This window comes from Patiria miniata, unplaced genomic scaffold (assembly GCF_015706575.1).
Source record: "Patiria miniata isolate m_02_andy unplaced genomic scaffold, ASM1570657v1 HiC_scaffold_14, whole genome shotgun sequence".
Taxonomy (NCBI): Eukaryota; Metazoa; Echinodermata; class Asteroidea; order Valvatida; family Asterinidae; genus Patiria; species Patiria miniata.
The window spans coordinates 2,116,269-2,136,437 of NW_024037052.1; the positions used below are offsets into that span (position 1 = coordinate 2,116,269).

Consider the following 20,169-nt stretch of genomic DNA (forward strand, 5'->3'; position numbering starts at 1 on the left):
ATGCGCTATACCTTTATCAAAATAGATGCAATTATTCCCCCCCCCCCACACACACACACAAACACCCACACAATTGTGTATTTGCCTGCAATCTGGGACCCCCTTTTGTCCAACCTTTATGAATAATATATATTATGTGGAATATCACGGTACTTTTCGCAATTACAAAATGTCATTGTTAACATCACGAGAAGTGATGTAATAATATCATTTTCAAGGGTGGATCCGGCCAATGGGGGCCGTGCCCCCCCCCCCAAAAAAAACCCCAAATTTTGTTTTTAAGTGACGTCGCAATAAAGGCAGGCACAACGTTCACCACCATCTTTTCCTCAAAAAAATTGTTCAGGAATTGTGGTCGGAAATTGCCTCAGATCGCACCACAGAGCATCTAGAATCAAAACAAAATTCGGGGCCCAAAGCGGGCCCGCACCCCACGCCATAATTTTTTGACCCACTTTTTGAGGGACGAAAATTACTTCTGGCCCCCACCCAAATTTTGTTCTGGATACGCCCTTGATCACTTTATTCTCTTGAGAATGGTTGCTACAACCACAATTTTTCCGTGATGCTTGTGTATTCTGGAAACTGGGGGAACACGCCCAAAAGAAACTCTCTATCGGGATAACTAACCAAACTTTACTAATCTCTGATTTTTTTAAGGGAAGAATCACAGGGAATTGAATGAATAGAGACATGAGAGTCGTTCTTAAATGCCAAACCAGAATCAAAAAGACTTTATTGACTGAAACAACCTACAGCAAAACTGAAACAAGACTCTAACCGAAAAAAACTAAAACTAATAGCAAAGACAGTATGTTAAGAAATCACCGGGAAAAGACCAAAAAGCAGTGTAAAATGATTTATCTTTAAGTACAATCTGGCTAAAAATCAATTACTTGATGGTGGTAGAACCCGAACAGAATCGACAAACCACTCTAATTAATTAGCATGGCGTCTAGTGTAATGGGCACATGCACATTGTTCTCTCATCTCTGCTGGTCTGGTTTTGACTGAGGTCAAGATTGGGCAACGCATATGGGTCCTTATCAACGTAAGGCACATGGGTGTCATTTCTAAGACTAAGAGGTCTGACTACTGGAAACAGGGAGACACGCTACTAAAAACAAGTGAAGGGCATAGGCCTAACTAAACTCCCACGATAAATTCATCCGGTGGAACTTCTCCTTTACTTAACACAGAAAACAACGTGGTAATTACAATTAATATTTGGCCCCGCCACACTGTCAAGAATGAAGTTGCAAGCAGCACACCATCTAGGCCCTACTTGCCACACTTTTCACCAAAATATTGCAAAGTGGAACTCCACCGATATCCCGCTCCTGCTGCCAAGTAAGTCTTCTACAGTATACAAGAAAGGAGACCCATCGCTGCCGCCCAACTTTCGCATGATCGCTCTGAACAGTAGCATTGCCAAGGTCTACCAACAACTAACCAAACTTTACTTATCTTAGTTATTTAAGGGAAGTAAAAGTCGCAAGGAATTGAATTAATACTACATTAGATTAATTCTAAGTTGCCGAAAAAAAATCAAAAAGAATTTATTGACGGAAAAAAAAATTGTATACAACAAAATTCAGTACAAGAATTTAACCGCAAAAACTAGTAAAAACCAATAGCAAAAAATAGTGCGTTGAAAACATCCTTAATAAGGCTTGCTGTGTCACCTTTGTGAACAATTTCGGTGTCATGAAATTTAATCCGAAATCAAAAAAAAACCCGGTGGTGTCCGGAAATTTGGCACAAAATCGTCTGAGTGTTCCCCAACGTGGCGGAAAATTTCAAATAAACATTTAAGAATTTCTGTAAAGTTGATAAATTCTGATAACCATTTTTTATCTCTACTTACATACCATACTAAATGTTTGTCAGAAAATTATTTTCTTATTTGGGGGGGGGGGGGGGCATTTCAATGGGCTTACTGTTACATTCGAAATAAATCGGAAAATCACGCCGAACTAAATGTTTCTTCTAACTTTTTAACAGGTAGATAAACTCGTGATTTATCAACGGGAGTGCTTAGAACTTGACGAAACTGCACTTTCTGTGAAATTTCAGTTAACCTTTTACTCTAGCTAGGCGCTACAGGCAAAAAATCACTGGGCCACGTTATAGGGGCCGCGCCATGTTGGGGTACATCAACAATATACTGCCCCGACCATGAACATCCACCATGACGAAAAGCTGGAAAATGGTTGCACACCCTATTGTAACGTCAGACTTTCACTCGGGAACTGACTTCTGGCTTAAGCCGAAACCAAAAAGTCTAATGTGCTGGAAAATTCTTCTCCAGAACGAGTCTGCAAATAAGATATCGAGCAAATAATGTTAATGCTAAAGTTGTTATTCCCTCATTCAAACGTTATTCACTTTTGATTGAAACATCAAACATTGTGTACATTCATTTGACAGCTTTAAGAGCGCCGATTTTGCTTGGCACTTAAGCACCATTAAGTTATACGCTGAAGTGCGTTCTCTATCGCCCACACTAAACAGACTTTTCTTGCCAACCCGTGGATGGCACTTAGTTGCCAACCACGGGTTGCCAAACTCAAGAACGTCAACATCGCAACATCAGAGTAGTTATAAATGTTTCCAAACATATCAGTGGACCAATAAACGCTACCGAAGACTTAATAACAATGCCTGCTGTTACACAATGTACAAACATTGCATTCACTGTGTGAACAAAAGATGTCCACATAAACCAGCCAGTAGCAGCACGAGAACAAAGAAATGTTGTGTGGAATTTCCCACATCCACACAATGTTTTCCCCTCTCTGGAAAACAGGTTAAGAGGCATTTTTGGGCATTAAGAGGCAAAATGAAGAGAAACACTAAAGGGAATCCTAGAAAAAAATTGGGGTTGAAAGAGTTTTCACAATGTGAGTAAAATGATTTTTTTTCACAGGTTTTTCTTAACTACGCGAAATCAAAAGTATGTCCACACTAGGTATGTATAGCCTAACGTAAACATTGGTGGGTGTGTGTGAGTTTGTTTCTGCATTCAATAGGGGACGTTGAACAATAGAGGACAATAGGGTCCCCAATTCCCGAGAGGTCCCAAATTTGGATTCATGTACAAAACACATGGGAGGTCCTCCTAAAAAGTTGGTGAACAAACAAACATAGGACAATAGGGGATCCCCGATTACAGGCAAATACAGTATGTGTGTGTGTGTGTGGGGGGAAGGGGATGAATGTTACAGAGTGGGGGTGGGGGCGCCCAATTTCGGTTCAACCCGTTGGTGGTCACTTATATAACAAATTTCCAAGGGCCGATGGGGGGGGGGGCGACGATTTTTTTTTATGGAGGACACGTCCCCCCCCCCCCCCCCCCCCCCCCTGGCTACGCCGCTGAGGGCATAGTGTCGTTCGCCGGGATTTGTTTGGTGAGAACAGAGCTTATGTGCGAGACGTCATCACAGCGACACCTCGTGTTCCCGTTGTTAACGGAAAAGAACAAAATGTACCATGCACAGGCGCAGTTCTAGAGCCTATATTTTAGGGAGGGGGGGGGGGGCTAGCAGGGTGGCTCCAGCAATATGTGCAGGTAGGCGTGATGATTTTTTTGTTTCTCCGGACACTTAGGCCTCCGAAAATCAATAGGCGGGTTGGGGTGGGGGGGGTGGGCTCGTGCCATATTTTCATTGGGGAGCGCTGATAAATTCGTACAATCATGCACACTATATTACCTAATAGTGTACAAATGCACCCTTTTTACAACTATGTTTTTTTTAGGGGGGAGACCATTAACATGTGACGTCACCTTCTAACATTTGCTACTGCCATTTATTTATATGAATTTTTTTTCGAGGGCGCTAGACAAAAGTTTGGGGGCTATAGCCCCCCCCCCCCCCCTCCGTAGAACCGCGTCTGACCTTGCATTTTCAGTGTTGCAGAAATGCCGGGAATGGAATAAGAAATGCAAAGGTTGTATGCAGTATCTCCGTAACAAATTAATTCTAGTCTAAAGTACTTTCCTTGAATGAAAAGATCGATTTGTATAGTTTACCGGATCTCTTTGGGTGCAATGTACCACGTTGACGGCAAGCTGAAACCGTTAAAATCGCATGCACACGTAGCGGTATAGCCTCCCATATCTGATGACAGAAAAAACATAACACAAAATTGGGCAAAATATTTCAGATCAAAACTAGTAATCTATCATCTAGTATTATGTAGCTGTATTAGAAATAAATTCAAAACGGTACTAACCAGAATTTACTGTTTTGAATTTATGTAGCCTACACTGGTAAGCTAGCTGTTTCTTATTTGGCCCCATCCTACAGGTGTAGTCGATTGATTACTTACGTTAATATGCGTTCCTTTTGCATACCTAGGTTATCATAGTTACTGTTTTGTGTAAAACATTCTTGGGTTGACAATTTACTTGTAAAGAATGCCTTGAGTTCAAGGGCGCAGTGAGGGGGCGGGGCTGGAAAAGCCAAAAGTACAAAAAGAGAAAAGGGAGGGGAAAGGAGAAAGAGGGGAAAAAAAGAAAACGAGGGGCGAATCATATTATTGTTAATTTAATGTATATTTTATAACGTAGACGTTTTTTCTTACAAAGCGTCGAAGAGAAATATGTGCACACTCTTGATTTTTCCAAGGCCGGTCACTTTGCTCTGGTGAGTGTTTGCCCCCCTCAAGAAAAAAAAACCTGGCGACGCCCATGCTCGAGTTTCATAATCACATGGTTTGGCGTATTGAAGTAAGTTCGAGCGTTTAGTGAGCCCCTTTAAGGTGTGCCCCATTGGACTTGGTGGGAGGAAATGCCCAGAGGAATATTGTGAGGAAAACCCACGGAATCAGGTAGAGACAGAAAACCCAATCCACATATTGGCCCGGGCGGGATTCGAACCCGGGTCACAGCAGTGGAAGGCGAGGAAAGAACCGTTACGCCAACCCGACTCCCCCGATTTGGTGGTTGTGAGGAATGAGAAAAAGTGAAGGCCATGTAATGAGCTGATACGTCACTATAGATATGAATATTCGCTCAAAACTTTCTGAACTGGAGCGCGCCATTTAACACTGACGCAAACAAGTACATTAATGTGATATATGTCTTGAACTTTAAGATGTCGCAAGCATTGTTTACGCCTATGCGGATCACTAATTTTGTCATAAAAAAATGTACGTTAATGGCAGAGATTACGTGCGTATGTCTCATAATGCATGCATGATACATCCAACGAGTGATCAGAATGATTGGCCATCTTTGGCGAACCGTTCACTGTACAAGACAAGAATAAATAGGCCTATGACTATACACTTATATAGAACATAATTCCCATTTTTTTTCCAAGAAAGACGTATACTCACCATGGAACAAGACAAACTCTCCAGTGTCCATCTCAGGCAACATACAGTTAGCCATGATGACGTCATTAGAATCACAAGTCGGCCCAAAAATTGTAGATGGCTTCAAATCACGGTTTCTAAGTGGTTCCTGTGTTTTGATTACGTAACAATGAAAAAAAGTCATATGAAATCTGAGAGGTCAAAACAACTTCGGCGAGACCAATACTCCTTGCACCAACTTGTTGTTATATTGCTGTTGACTTTTGCCTCTCCCCCCATTTCTCAACCACGGGCTTCGTTCCGGCAACGAACTTTAACGTCATTGGGTCCCTTGCCTTGAGAAAATATTGATCACTTTGTCGGTCCATTTTCTGCTACAAAATCCTCTGATTCCCTCTGAATACGAAACAACATTTTGGAGTCTTTCTGTTCGATAGAACATCAAAGGATTAGAAATGGTTGCAGCAGCGACTTAGGCGAATTCGGAACGAAGCTGGGACTAAATGCAAGTAGGCCCTACGAACATTAATAAAAGTTGTGGTCTTCCCATTATAGGCTATTCATAAATACCTAAGATATTTTACCCATTCTTATTGGTCGAAAGCCCGTCAGTGGCGGGTCTTAAACGGTTGATAAAACACTGGCTAGGCTGGAAGTGTTTAAGACCAGCCAGAAATAAAGGTGTCCCCTCAATCATGGCAACAAATGCATTTCTGGTTTCGAAAATGTGTTTTTCAGAATTTGTAGGTTTTGAAGTTTCTAAATTTTGATAAAGCAAATATTTTACATCATTTTCAACCTTAAATATTTTTCTCCTTTAATTAAGGCAAGTTTTTATTGCTTTTGGAGCCTGTTTTGGTAGCATTGGCCCATTTTCGTCGTGCAAATGAAAATAATTCGGGCCGATATTACTTATAATTATGATGTGAATAAATAACGGCCAACACCTTGGCTCATCTAACCCCACGCCGTTTAGGCTTCGTCCTCGAAGTACTTCTCATCAGGATACGCGTTTGTACCCCCCACCCACTTTCCCTCACTTTTGAGAATCGATTGACGCCCTTGGTGCCAACAGGCTTTTACAGCTAGGACATATAACTAATGTAGTGGAGTGCTGTGGCCTTGTGGTTAAGGGCACTGATTCGTGGTCTGTGGGTAAAGCTGCAGGTCGTGGGTTCGAGTCCTGGCGGGGTTATGGTGCGTGTTCCCTTGAGCAAGGCACTTTGTCACTCATTGCTTCTCTCCACCCAGGAGTAAATGGGTACCTATGAGGGCAGCGATGGTTATTGTGATTGAATTAGCTTCCTTGAGCCTAACAGGCAGCATCGAGCTGTATACTCCCCAGGGAGCTGAGATGGTATATGGAATGTTTGATTGGCCCAATGATTAGGGGTAATAATAATGTAAAGCGCTTTGATCTTAGTTAAAAGTGCTATATAAGAACCTGTCATTATTATTATTATTACCAGTTTGGCCTGGTTTGATTTGTACAGTGCTTTGTACGCTGAATTCGGTGCCGGTGACTAAGACGGAAAAGGGCCTACGGAACACTGGTGCCTAGCAGTCATGTGGTTGCTAAGGCAAAGCGTCTGCCGTTGTTAAGCAAAGCTAATCCGATTACGTACTTAGACGCTATAGCAGAGCAGTGAAATTCATGCACCACAAAAAACATGGCCTTTTGAACGTTGTGTTTCTCAGAAAACATGCACAGTATGATTGAAATGTTAAATTATAACGGAAGAAGAAATTATAAACTTCATGTCAAAAAATCGCCGTCATCGATGCCGAAACGTCAATACTAGTTACTGGTATAGCTGACCTTCAAGTCTGGAAGAAATCGTTGGGAAACTTCCCCAAATCTCTCTATTTATGTCAATTTCTAGGAATTTCTCAAAATTATTATTTCACGAGTTGTTGAACACTTAGGGGCCATTCAGAATTTTCAGTGTTTTAAAATTTCGACTTTTTTTCCAAATTATTTTGACCCACCCACCCACCCCTAATTTCGATTAATAAAAAACTGAACATGTACATGTACATATACATATACTTGAACATGAACATGTATACCCATGTACATGTGTGTCTAGTTCAGTGACGGCGTGAAGTTGTCGGTCTTCCTCTTTGCAGTTTTTGGAAGCCACAAAGATGACCGTGGTTTTGTCGTTTTCTGGATGAGGTGGATGACATGTGACATACGAGGTTGTGCCTGTCACGTGAGGTAGCTGAGAAAATATCCCCCCGCCCTGTTTGCAGGGCAGGTGTGCAAGCGAAAGAAAAACATCAGGTTTGGGCAGACATCACAGGCTGCGGTCCTCGTAGCCTTGGAGTCCAGTGGTTGAATAGTCCAGTTTTTACAGCGATTGGTAATAGACGCCCGCGGCGCGTTATAGAGCTGATCTAGTACACCTGGTACCCTGCTGCCTCTGCACGGCCTAACCGCTACAAACGCCCGGCGTCCAAGTCCAAGTCTATCTACACGTACATGACGTACATGTACAGTACATGCAGGGGACGAAGTTGGAAAATAAACACGCATCGCGATATCGGAACGCTTGCGCGTAGTTCAGGCAAGTCAAAAGATATATCTTTCTTTTCTTTTGTTTTAATATTTTTCCATGGAAAGTGAATTTCGATTTTCAATTTTTTAGCTTGACCCACCCACCCACAATTTGGGAAAAAAGATCGAAATTTTAAAACATTGAAAATTCTGAATGGCCCCTTATATCAACCAAGTATATACCGAATTTCAGCTAAATCTGTTGTTGCAAACGCTAGTGTTACACATAGAACCATCTCCATGGCAAATTTCGACGATGATTTCTGCCAACCCAACCCACATGCATTGTTCAGTAGAGCGCCTTAGGCGCTACAGTTGACCGATTTCGGCCAAGCCACACAATAACGTATTGTAGATTAGCAAATTCATAAGTTCGCTCGTACCCCCCGCCCTGCATGCACGCTCTGATTAGTTGGAATTTGCGTGACCTGTAACCTGCGCGTCATCACGGTCATGACTCTGCAAGGTTTGAAACCGACGGCCGTTAAGACGAACTTTCATCACTCTTTTATTCCAGTTTAGAGATTTTTTTTTTCGTTGAAAAGCGTAATAATGTAGGAAATTCTGTAAAGTTTATCTTTGATGTAAATTTACAATCCCCGTCACTTGCTCAGGCTCCGATTCGAATCGCGAACGGTCGGATTGCATTATGCTACACTCAAAATGATGTCCACATGGCCCGCAATGAAACAGAAATTACATCCGGTATGAAACGTGTGCATTTCTATGGGAAGTTTTCGGATAGCATTTGCTCACATTGTCTAACTGCGGTCTTGAACATCTGCAGCCAGATGCTTTATACATAGGTCCTAGGCCACTTCCTTCACAAGATTCTGTGAAGCTCATCAGCGTGTCCCAGCGTCCTGTTTGCAGGGCGGGGGGTATGAGCAAAATTCATTAACGTCACTCTCAATTTTTTTTTTTACTGCACACCATAATGGATAGGACCCTTATTAATATTCGTGAGGCTTGAAAAGATTGACAGATATTGCAAATGTCAGTGTTACATCTTTTAAAAATGAACGTAGTCATAGTGATTTGGAAGGGGGCATGCGCCTAAGGTGTTTTGAACAACTATTGCCGAAATTCACATCCATAAATCACATCAAACCCGTTTCTAATGTTTATACATTACGTGTAAGGGTTCTGGAAGGTCAAAATACTCGGGGTCGAACACTTTGCAACTCAATCCATTGAAAATACCAACATTCAAGTAGTAAATCCAAATGAACGGTTCATCGCTATCTGAAATAAAAACAAAGCAATATTTTAGGAATCTTTTAGCCAGCTTTCCAAACCCGTAGATGAATGATGAATATGAATGATATTTAGTTGGCAGATGTAATACGGTGATAGGTAAATAAAAATATATATATATATATATAGCAGCTCCGAAGAATGCCAAGTGTTTCTTTTCCAAGCGTTCAAAAGCATTGTTGTTATATAAGGGAGTTTTTAGCTGTTTCAGGTATCCTTACCGTTTTCACGTCTGAGTAACATAATCACTATGTGCTTTCTTTCTACGCGATACAGCAAAAGTGGTGTACAGAAAATGGTATTTCGTTTGGTTGAGCGGGGCGAATTAGAACGAAATGTATAGTTCTCAATAAGTGTAAATGTAACTCCGCCATACGCGGATGAAGATTGGAGTAAAAAAGGGGAGTATATAAGGCGATGCTTAGTCAGCATGGACCATCTGCGCACCGGCAGGCTCGACTTCTTTCAAGTTTATAGTTAATGATCATTATTATTATAATATCCAATTAATAGATTAGATGTTAAAATCGGGCACTATGACCATAAAGTCATGCAATGTCGCAACTCTCAATATGGGAAAAGTACTGTTTAGAGAAATTAGTGGAAACCATACTACTATTAGTCTTGTTCGTCTAGCGGGGTTTTCCAGAGTATTTTCTCGCAAAGAGTTTTTATCTCTGATTTTTCACTCCGCAGGCGTGCAGGATCAACATACAAATCACAACTTAATTGATTTTATATGATGGCACAGAAAAGAAACAGAAAAGTCACAGAAAAGTGCATTAGGGGCGTCGAAGTTATTTGTAAAGATTGTCGTTGTGTATGTATCCACAATATCTTTTTAAAAAAAATTGGATCCATAGTTGACTATTATTATTTAGCATATAATCGTATAAATGTACATATTATTTTAATGAAGAAGAAGAAAAAAGAAGGAAGAATAAATAAATAAATAAATAAAAGGGTCAGCAACTGCAATACCTGTCGGTGGCCAAAACCATGTTGTAAAATTGGTGCGACGTGTGGGTTATTGAGAAATAACGTTTGGGGGTATGGAGGACTAGAATAACAGAAGTTAACACGGAAACAACTTACAGAATGATAGACAATACGACGGCTAAACAATAGCTTCTCAAAAATAGTACAATGTGTACTAATGGCCTCGAGGCCAGCTTACCTGATACTCTTTCACGCCGTTCATTGATGTCAACTTTGTTCACACGTTTGGCAATGACATTCGCCACTAGGTATCCTGCTGAACGAGTGTAAAATGTTCCCGGTTCGGCAATAATTCGCACGCCACTGCTGGCGGGGAAATGTTCGTCTAGTGCCCGGGTGATGACGTCTGCAAACTGGCAACACAACAACGAAATCAAGTTACTTAATAATAACAAAAATGACGGGTTTTTATATATAACGCTTTTAACTATGATCAGAGCGCTCTACATTATTATTACCCCTGATCAGTGGGCCAATTAAACATTCTAAATACCATCTCAGCTCCCTGGGGAGTATACAGCTGGATGCTGCCTATTAGGCACAAGGAAGCTAGAATCGATCACAATTACCATCTCTGCCCTCACATGTACCCATTTACTCCTGGGTGGAGAGAAGCAATGAGTGACAAAGTGCCTTGCCCAAGAGCACACGCACCATGACCCCAGGCTGGACTCGAACCCACAACCTGCCGAATTGCCCGCAGACCACGAATTCAATGCTCCAGACCACGAGGTCACGATACTTCACATACTACATGATATATTCCAACCTTAAAAGTTACGGGTGAAATTTTCCTACAAAGTGGGACTTACACACACAGAAAAACATTCCCTTGAAAGGAAATGTGTGCATGCATGAATGAATCTTTTATACCAATACTAATAAAAACCAGTATCAAACAATGACTAGTTTCTCAAATCTGTACTGAAAACATATGGTGAACGTTCTAGGGTCCGTCTCACTCCAATCATCTCAAATTTCCCGATAATTTCCCGGCTTTGGTTTGCAGTAGTCATCTGTGTTGATGGCCAATTCGTTTCTGAGAATCTTGTGCAATGTCATGAGGAGGCTGGGTTGTCTCACTTTCTCGATGGAGGACCATCTGAGTTGGTTATCATGCATGCGACACTTTCCTTTTTCCTGTAGTTTTTTTTTTTTTAACCTTTTTACCAATGAACCGGGGTGCCATGTATTCTGAGTATCACCCGTTATCCACGGAGCCAAGTCTTCTGTATAACGTCTGATATGTCAAAGCATGCAGATTTAAGCGATCTCGTGCCTCAGCCAAGCGGAGTCGACTTTACTAAATCGTGCCGTCATTTCATTCCCAAATCAGGACTAAACGTGTGATTGGTCAATTCGAATGCAGTGATTTGTAATATAACAGCAGCCGGGCGCGTATCGCGTAACATAATGACGCGACAACGGGTGAATGACCGAAGACCCGATACAGAAAGCGCCCGTTGATTGGGCAAAATCTAGCGGTCAAGATGCGGTTGCCTTGCATAATTAATAAGCGAATTTGCTCAAATGTAATATAGACCATGGCTATAGCCATGGTCTATTACATAGACTAGGTGCCATGCTGAAGAAGTTAATGTTTTTAATAGTGAAGTTGGTCTACGAGTATTCTACAATGGAACCTTATCGTGAAACTTGTATAACTGTGCATGTAAGGAGACAACTTCATCGAAACGTTCGCAACTCATATATTTTGCCCAAAGGAAACCTTTTGTGTAGGAAACTTTGAGTAAGGAAAACGTGCCTCTCTTTTGCAGGAAAACTTGATAAATCGAATGTCACATTTCTGAAAGCAAACATTTCATTCCTTACCTTATCGAAGGTTGCCTTTGGGTACAATCTTCCGGGAAACCCACCACCCAGGTCTAGCAGCTTCATGTTAAATCCGAGAGATGTGCCAATATCAAACAACGGCCGAGTGAAACGAATTGCATCGCTGAAAATCTGAGGGTTAGAAGCCTCACTACCCACATGGAAACTGTAGAAGGAAGAAACATGAATATTGATAAGAAAAAAGTGGTGAGAAAACAATTGAAAAACCCTTCTTCTGTGAAAGACGGCCTGACTAATTTTTTTAAAAATCATTGGCATGCTCATGTTTATAGGCCTACATATTGCTTTACTGGTAATGTGCACCGAATACATGTGTTAGTGTCTTTTAACTATTTTAATTGATGCGTTTATAGTCCATGAGCCAAGGGCTGATATTTGGCATATTGGTAGCATCTCAAGGGACAAATTCCTATATATTTTGATTTGGGTTGGTATTAATAATGTCTCTCGTTATGCTTTTGAAATCTAGTCGCGTTAACAATGTTGACAAATTGAATATATCTTTTACGGACACTCAGCTTGAACAGGTTGACAGAGTAAGGTATTTAGGGGTCGAAGTTGATGATAAGCTCACCTGGGATCCAAATTTTAGGAATGTCTGTAAGTCGGTGGCTTACAAGGGTTATAAGCTTTGAACCATATCTAAGGAAAATTTCGAAGACGATCAAAAAATTATTTGCCGACCCAACCCATGTGCATTGCTCAGCAAAGCGCCGTAGGCGCTACGGCTGACCAATTTCGGCCCGGCACACAATGATGAAGGGCATATTAGCATATTCATTAGCGTCACTCGGCGTGACATGGCGTGGGTCTCGGTATCGACCAATGGAAGTCGGCAAAAGGGTGATATTTGTTAACAACTCGTGAAGGAGGCTTTTATGCAATTGTTTACTGCACACCGTAATGGATATAGGAACCTCATTAATATTCGTAAGGCTGATAAATATTGCGCAGGCAACTTGACAGCTGCAGATGTTGACCTGCTTAGGTCAACAATGAATCAATAACGGTTTTATAAACCTAAAGGGTGGAGGAATGGGGTTGAAGAAACTATTTTCTTTTAATGTACATCTTTTCCATCTTAATAGTTAATCACTTTTATTGTTATGATCTTAATTGTTCATTTTGCTATTTTATCATTTTAATTGCTTTTTTTTTCTCACTATTTTTAATGTTTTTATTTCTTATCACAGGACCATAATGTAAAACAGCCTTTGAGCTGATATTTTTGTATCCTGTATAAAGATTTTGAAATAAATAATAAATAAATAGATAAACAAAAGATGATAGACTTTTAAAAGTGGTAGCTTTACTATGAAAAATCAAGCATTTTTCAAGAGGACCATGGACAATTTCGGACAAAAGGAAGCACTCTTCTTTGCGGCACATTTGCGGAAAGGACACGTGGTGGTTTTGCCAACAAAAACGACGAAGGGATGGGGGGGGGGTGACACCTCCAGACCCTCCTTTAGCGGCGCCCGTGAAAAAAAAACTTGTTCTATGTGCTATTTTCATTTGGTGTTTCATTTGAGAGCAATTTATTACTAAATTATTATTAAATCGTAAATTATTTCTTGTTATATACCAAATTACATATAGCTTGGCCAGGCTATGGCATGCCTAAATCATGCCCTGTTGAAAAAGAAATGCGATAGATTTAACTCGGAATAACTTCAACAATTTATACCGGTACATGTACCTGCAAAACATTGCTTCGCGTCCAACTAAATTCCTAATCGGAACTTTGTCCTTAATGTGGCTCGCTTAAGCCGACTGATGTTTGGGAAAATCCGGGGACAGCATGTAACTGCTTTTAATAAGTAAATCATCTAGAATTGGCGATTTTCGGAACCGGCAATTAACCAACGGACCAAGTTGTTCTCTGGTTGTACCAGGATTGTTTTTCGCTCTCTTCTTTTGGTTTCTCGGTGTAAACTAAAACGTGAAATATCTCAGGTTAACTGGTTAGTGTTTCTTTATGGAAACTGTATACAGCTTATGGTGACAGAGTGATTTCTTTTTTTCCCACTGAGTTAAATGGTCCCAAGATCACCAGATCTCACCCCTTGTGCCTTTTTCAGGAGTTAAGTACCGGGATAGTGGGTAAGGTGAATCAGCATCAAGACCAAGGACTGGTAAGACGTGCGGTCAGAGGCGGCGATGTGAGCTGTGTATTACCAGTGATTACGTGTATTATTAGTGATCAGAAAGATTCTCTCATTTCATTCCTTTAATGAAGTACCTAATCATTGTCCCTATATCATCACTTTTCCAATGTGCACTAACTTGTCACAATGCTGATTTCATGGTTGTCTCATCCATCCATGACAATAACGTATTAAAATTAATATCATTTGATAGAGGACATCCTGGCCTTTTTTTCTTTCTTGTTGCCTCCTTCTGAAATATTCAGCAAATTTCTGATAATTTACATGTAAAATAGTTTCACCTGATACCAACAACATCTAGTCCTAGTTTCTTGGCAATCTCCAGGAGGGGGCGTACTTCTTCCCCGCGACAACCAAATTTTGCTCCATAATTAAATGTAGCCGTGCTGTCGTCATAACGTATACGAAGCACGAGCCTATGTACAAAGAGAAAAAATAGTATCGGAAAAATGCATCCAAAAAAAACATCAGAATAACCAGGGTTTTGTTTTTACCTCAAAGCCGACTCTTGAAAGGGCTTTGGTGCATTCGTCTGAATCAACTTTTATCTGCTTCCGCGTAAATAAATGAACACAATAATTATAATACAGGGTGAGTCAAAAAAAAGCGGAACCCAAACTCCCAAAATTATATTTCATATTTAAAAAAATATGTAGCACCAGAAATAATAATGACTGGAAAGCCAATTTCATACGCTACTTTTAGATGAAAAAATACTGAAATTGCTCAATCCGTTCAAAGAATATCAAGAGTTAAACGCAATGACCCTAAAACCTCTTTCGTCCAGCAAAAAAAAAGAGCAATTTATTGTGTATTCTTACTGTTTGGAACAACAACAAAAATGACACAGAATACTTGTTTCAACAACTGTCAATAACAGTAGTACACAATATCTTGATTAACAACCCTGCTTAGGCAAACAATATGATTTATAAAATCCACTTGTTTTTTTAAGACGGGCCTTCAAAATGGCTTTGCTGAATATTTCTAAATTTTAAAAGGAGGTTTTATCGCTGGTGATGTTTGAAGACTCTGTGACGACGATTCTTGACATCGCATTTATGGACGAAAGAGATTTTAGAGTCATTGGGTTTAAATGGTGTTGTTCTTTGAACAGATTGAACAATTTCAGTAATTTTGTTATTTTAAAGTAGCTTATGAAATTGGCTTTCCAGTCATAATTTTGTTTTGGTGCTACATATTTTTTAAATATGAAATAAAATTTTTGGGCTTTTATTACGACTCACTTTGTACGTTGGTAGGCCTATGTAAAGCGTAGTTGATTCTATTCCATACGATGTTGTGTGAATACTTTGCAATTATGATGAATCCAAATGTCATTTATGGGTTACAATACTTAGTCAATACTTACTGCGCTTTAGGGTGAACCCGTTTGACTTTCTGCAGTTCTTCCGCCGTGTCAAATGTCATGAGTCGTACTCCTTTCTCTTTCGCAAAACGAAGATGTGATTCTTGTTTGTAGGGATGAGCGAAGATAATGCGATCAGCGCTTGCTCCTAGATCTAGAACCATTTTGATCTCTTTCTTCAAGGAACAGTTAAAACAAAATACATTACTGTATAGTATAGGCCTAACCGGTTAACCTATAGTAATGAGATTAGTAAACTTTTCAACAAATAAACAGTATGGAAAGCAGCCATCTTAGAAGGCAATGTCTTTGTCTTGTTGGGATATGCATGAGATAACTGTTTGTGCATTCAAAGTTACTGAACGAAAATAACTAACAACAGATGCCCTGTAAGATGGCCGTTACGCATAATGACTAATACCACTTGCAAACTCAAACGCAAGGCGATAAATCTTGTCGGCTTGAAAACCTCTATAAGTATACCCATCGTTAAAAGCGAGTAAATCCCGATAAACTGATGTTGTTACTTGGGCAGATGACCTTGAATTCGAAGCTCAATCATATTCTTGGGCAACATTGTATTCTGCAGATTCGAATTAAGCGGTTTTGACCGTTTGGTCTTTGACGATTGTAAGTTTTACATATTAGATGTGGTGAAGAGATGATCAGCGAGTTTGAGTGCCCGTATGATGAAATTAGATCTTTTGGAACATTTCTACTTATCATTCTTGAACATTTCGAATATCATGGCCAACCATTAAAATAAATCTGATGGAAATCACGAACTTTCTAAGTACATCTTTATACTATCAAGGTTGTTGTCAACACGTTATTTTCACCCCATGATACATATCTGTACGCTCGAAGTTAAGATAATTACTTTTGACCCCCCAAAAAATCAAAGATGCGTACCTTGCTAGCACAATCAAACGATTTACCAAGTCCAATCAAGAGACGAATGATCACTGGATCCGGGTTGCTTTTCACGGCTGGAAAAATGCATACAACAGCAATTAAAGGAACAAAAAAACAGGACTGGAATTAAAGGCACGTAGGAACTTTGGTAATTATCCCCGAATGTAGGCCTACACTTACCAATTTAATGAGAAAGCCTTGCTCACAGTGAAAACTTGACAAGGAAATAAAGTAACGGAACTCAGTTACGAGATGTCTAGTACAGCTAAGCTAAAACATCAACAAATTAGTTTCATACACCCTTGTAAATATTTCGAGCAATTTTGTTACTTTAAACGAAAAAGAAAACACTGAGAGCAAATGATCCTATGCACCTAATTTGAACAAACGAGGGAGGGAGAAGAGCGAACATGTAGCATAGGAAGCACATAGGTGCGTATTTAAAGTCCACTTACCAAAGAATACTTCGACGTTTGGCAATAACTTCGCCCACAACTTGTCTTTGGTCACTACATCGCCGAGGTCGTAGAGGTAGAATGGATCATCTACATCCTTTAAAAAAAACAAGACGTTTCAAATAGCATGTCTTATACTGTAGTAAAATCGGTGCCAACTACCGATAACACAATCTTGATCTAAATAGGCCTAGAAGGGGTTTCTTCATCTGTCGCTAAACAAACTCTAGTCTTTTCGTGGCTTATAGTGGACCAGCCAAAGTGGAATATTACATCTTGGACGGCATTTTGTGGTAATAGCAAGCAACCATGTCAGATCAATCAGTCAAAGGGTGGAGAAGACAATGTAGGTGGATGCCACCCTTAATTTTGACCCTAACTATACCTAATTTGCATACATTTTTAATCCCTGCAGTAGGCCTATATTAATTACCATATTAGGGTATATTCTTTACTTTTAATTTTTTGAAAAGCCTTATTTTGGTGATTCTAATTAAAAACCTTACTTAAATAACATTTTCTTAAACATATAAGTGACTTAATAATCATGAGGACATAGTAACGATCCAAAATGGCTACAATTAGACCCGAAAATTGTGCGCATTTACGTTGTCTCCAGATATCATCAAGTAGTCTTCCCAAACCTTAGTATTGATGAGCTTCAAATTCACTAAGTTGCTAACTGGCCCAGTTTCCATTTTCAAACCAAATGGAAAATCTGTGAACAATGATAACATTGTGATATTTAGAACTGTCCATTTTTGGTGGGTACTACATTGGCATAGTTGCGTTCGGGAACGTTCAATCTGCTCAGTTTCTGTAGCAGAAAAGCAGATGGCCGCTAAATTGAACCATCGTGACAAAACGTTCAATCTGGTAGCAGAAAAGCAGATGTCCCATTTTGAACCGCCAGGGAAGGGCTAAAAGCTTAACATGCTTTTCTTGTAGCAGAAAAGCAGACAAGTAGAAATATGCATTTTAGCAAAATGTTCAATCTGCTTTTCTGGTAGCCAAAAAAACCCAGAAAAAAGTAGAAAAGTGAACTTCAACAAAACGTTCAATCTGCTTTTCTGATTTCCGCGACCAATCGGAGTCGATTTTATTAAATCGTTACCGGTACGTCATTTTATTTTAAATAAAAAGACCAGTAAATAAACAGACCAGTAAATAAACTTCTATAAACATTAATGATAGTTATGCGCACTTAGGAATACTTACAACTCTCCAAGGTGTTTGAAATATACATCAAATTTAAGCTTATTTCATCATCTTTCATTTTCTGTTCGTTTTTTAGGGTTGAACAAATATCACTTTTGGGAGACAACTCCATCTCAAGATAATCAACCCTAAAATGACGCCTACGCTCCAACCATTTTTGCAAAATGTACCAATGTTAGAGGCTAATTTCATCCGAATTTAACAGAAATACAAGCTCGCAGTCCTCTGGCTTCCACCCTTCTGTTGTACAAACCCTCAAGTTCATGGCCCTCACAATACTCCAATAATAACGGAGAATTGGAGGGCATGCAAATCGTGATTTGTCCGGCGTAGGCACCTTTGGGCCTATTTATTTTATTGGCCTACTCAGAATTATGGTGTTCTAAAACGGACGGGCAAATGTCGTGTGCGTGAGTTTGACGTCGTGTGTGTGAGCTTAAACGTCGTGTGTGTACTGTGTGTGAGTTTCAAACGTCGTGATCTGTTACACGGTACCCTCTGGAGACATTTGCACAATAGGGAACAAAAGACTGTATAAGTCTGCACAGAGCAATTTCTATAGGTGAATACAAGGTTATCACAAAATGGATATATGGATTTTACTTTAAAAAAACTAGTAATTTCCAAGGTGTGTTGATGTGTCGCAAATTGAAGTATTTTAGGTAAGGGATATTAAGTCCAAATATCAGCCCAAGAAATTAATTCTGGTTAAAAATTCCTTTTTTTTATTGGCCTGAACTCAGAATTATTGGAATTATTAAAAGGGACAGGCAAACGTCGTGAGTTTGAAACGTCGTGTGTGTGAGCTTAAACGTCGTGTGAGTGAGCTTCCGCCGTGTGTGCGTGTGTTTCAAACTGCGTGGACTTGAGCTCGAAACGTCGTTTCAGAATACCCCGCAACTCGTGTAACCACCGGGTAGCTGGTTGCAAAGCTGTGGTCACGTTCAACTTGCTCGCAATCAACCTTCTACCACTCAAATAAAGTCTAAAAACCAATCCCTGACCCTCTATACTGGCTAGCTGCCTAGCTGCCGGCGTATAGTCGTCGCTCTAAAGTAGTAGATTTTGGACTTTTAACTCTTTTGTTTTCAACACTTCCCAGTCACTGCTCGCTTTGGAGTTGGAGTGTGTTATTATGTTTGTAGAATAAAAATGTGTCTACACTTCAGCATGGAGGTGCAAGTGCCCTTTTCAACTGACCTTGCTACGCCACTGTATTCTGCTCTCATTTCTTACCTCTCTTTTTGGTTCATTGTCTTTAACCTTCTCGTTAGCAATGTCTCGAATCGAAGTTCCATTTTCATAAAGAGTTACTCGTAGATCAGGCGTTTCGTAACGTTCCATGACTCACAGGCTAATACCTCACGGTGAGATGTTTCGAGAGGAGACTAAAAAAAAAAAAAAAAATAGGTAAACTAAAAGATAAATGTCGGGCAGGTGGTAACATTCACTCGCCTATGAACTCCGGTTACCGGCCCAGATTCAACTCATTACCCACCTGTTACAAATTGTGGATCAGCGTCCCGTGGGTTACCCTCCTCAAAAAAAGACTGAACAAATCCACAAGGTCATCAGATGAGATGTTATCTTGTTTGACTTGCCTAAGTGAGACCGAAGTCTGCTCGGTTTGGATCATGTTCCCTGTATCCTAAGAGCCTTTGCACAAACAAACCCCGTATCATTCAGTACTGTTATTGGATACAGGGAACATGACCCAAACCGAGCAGACTTCGGTCTCACTTAGGCAAGTCAAACAAGATAACATCTCATCTGATGACCTTGTGGATTTGTTCAGTCTTTTTTTGAGGAGGGTAACCCACAGGACACTGATCCACAATTGTAGGCTTAAGGGTGCACGCCTGTAAATAGGCCAAAAATCTGTCCGCCGAGCTCATGAATAAAAGTTATACCCTCAAAATATTCTATATTAGAGAGTTCTGAGAACCATGGAATTGGGGAATTGAAGACATGTGGCACTGAACCTCTGGCCTGGACTTGGAGCTTCCAATTCTGAGCATTTTGGATGCAACCGGGCCCGAAAGTGGCGCTATT

At 40.2% G+C, this 20,169-nt stretch overlaps 1 protein-coding gene and 1 long non-coding RNA gene across 2 annotated transcripts; both read right to left on the reverse strand.

The window, feature by feature from the left end:
* Positions 1-2,129: 2,129 nt before the first annotated feature.
* LOC119721871 lies at positions 2,130-9,120 on the reverse strand. The gene is made up of 4 exons (XR_005270328.1): positions 9,018-9,120; positions 5,344-5,470; positions 4,034-4,121; positions 2,130-2,318 (listed from the first exon to the last, which is right to left on the reverse strand). It is a non-coding gene; the product is annotated as an uncharacterized LOC119721871 (long non-coding RNA).
* A 3-nt stretch (positions 9,121-9,123) lies between these two features.
* On the reverse strand, positions 9,124-19,639 carry LOC119722199 (ornithine decarboxylase 1-like). Its single transcript, XM_038192246.1, has 9 exons — positions 19,354-19,639; positions 16,900-16,996; positions 16,442-16,518; positions 15,533-15,705; positions 14,442-14,576; positions 11,972-12,137; positions 10,317-10,491; positions 10,121-10,199; positions 9,124-9,127 (listed from the first exon to the last, which is right to left on the reverse strand). The coding sequence occupies exons 1-9, from the start codon at positions 19,459-19,461 to the stop codon at positions 9,124-9,126; spliced, it is 1,014 nt and encodes a 337-aa protein (XP_038048174.1). The 5' UTR covers positions 19,462-19,639.
* Between the last annotated feature and the right edge of the window lie 530 nt (positions 19,640-20,169).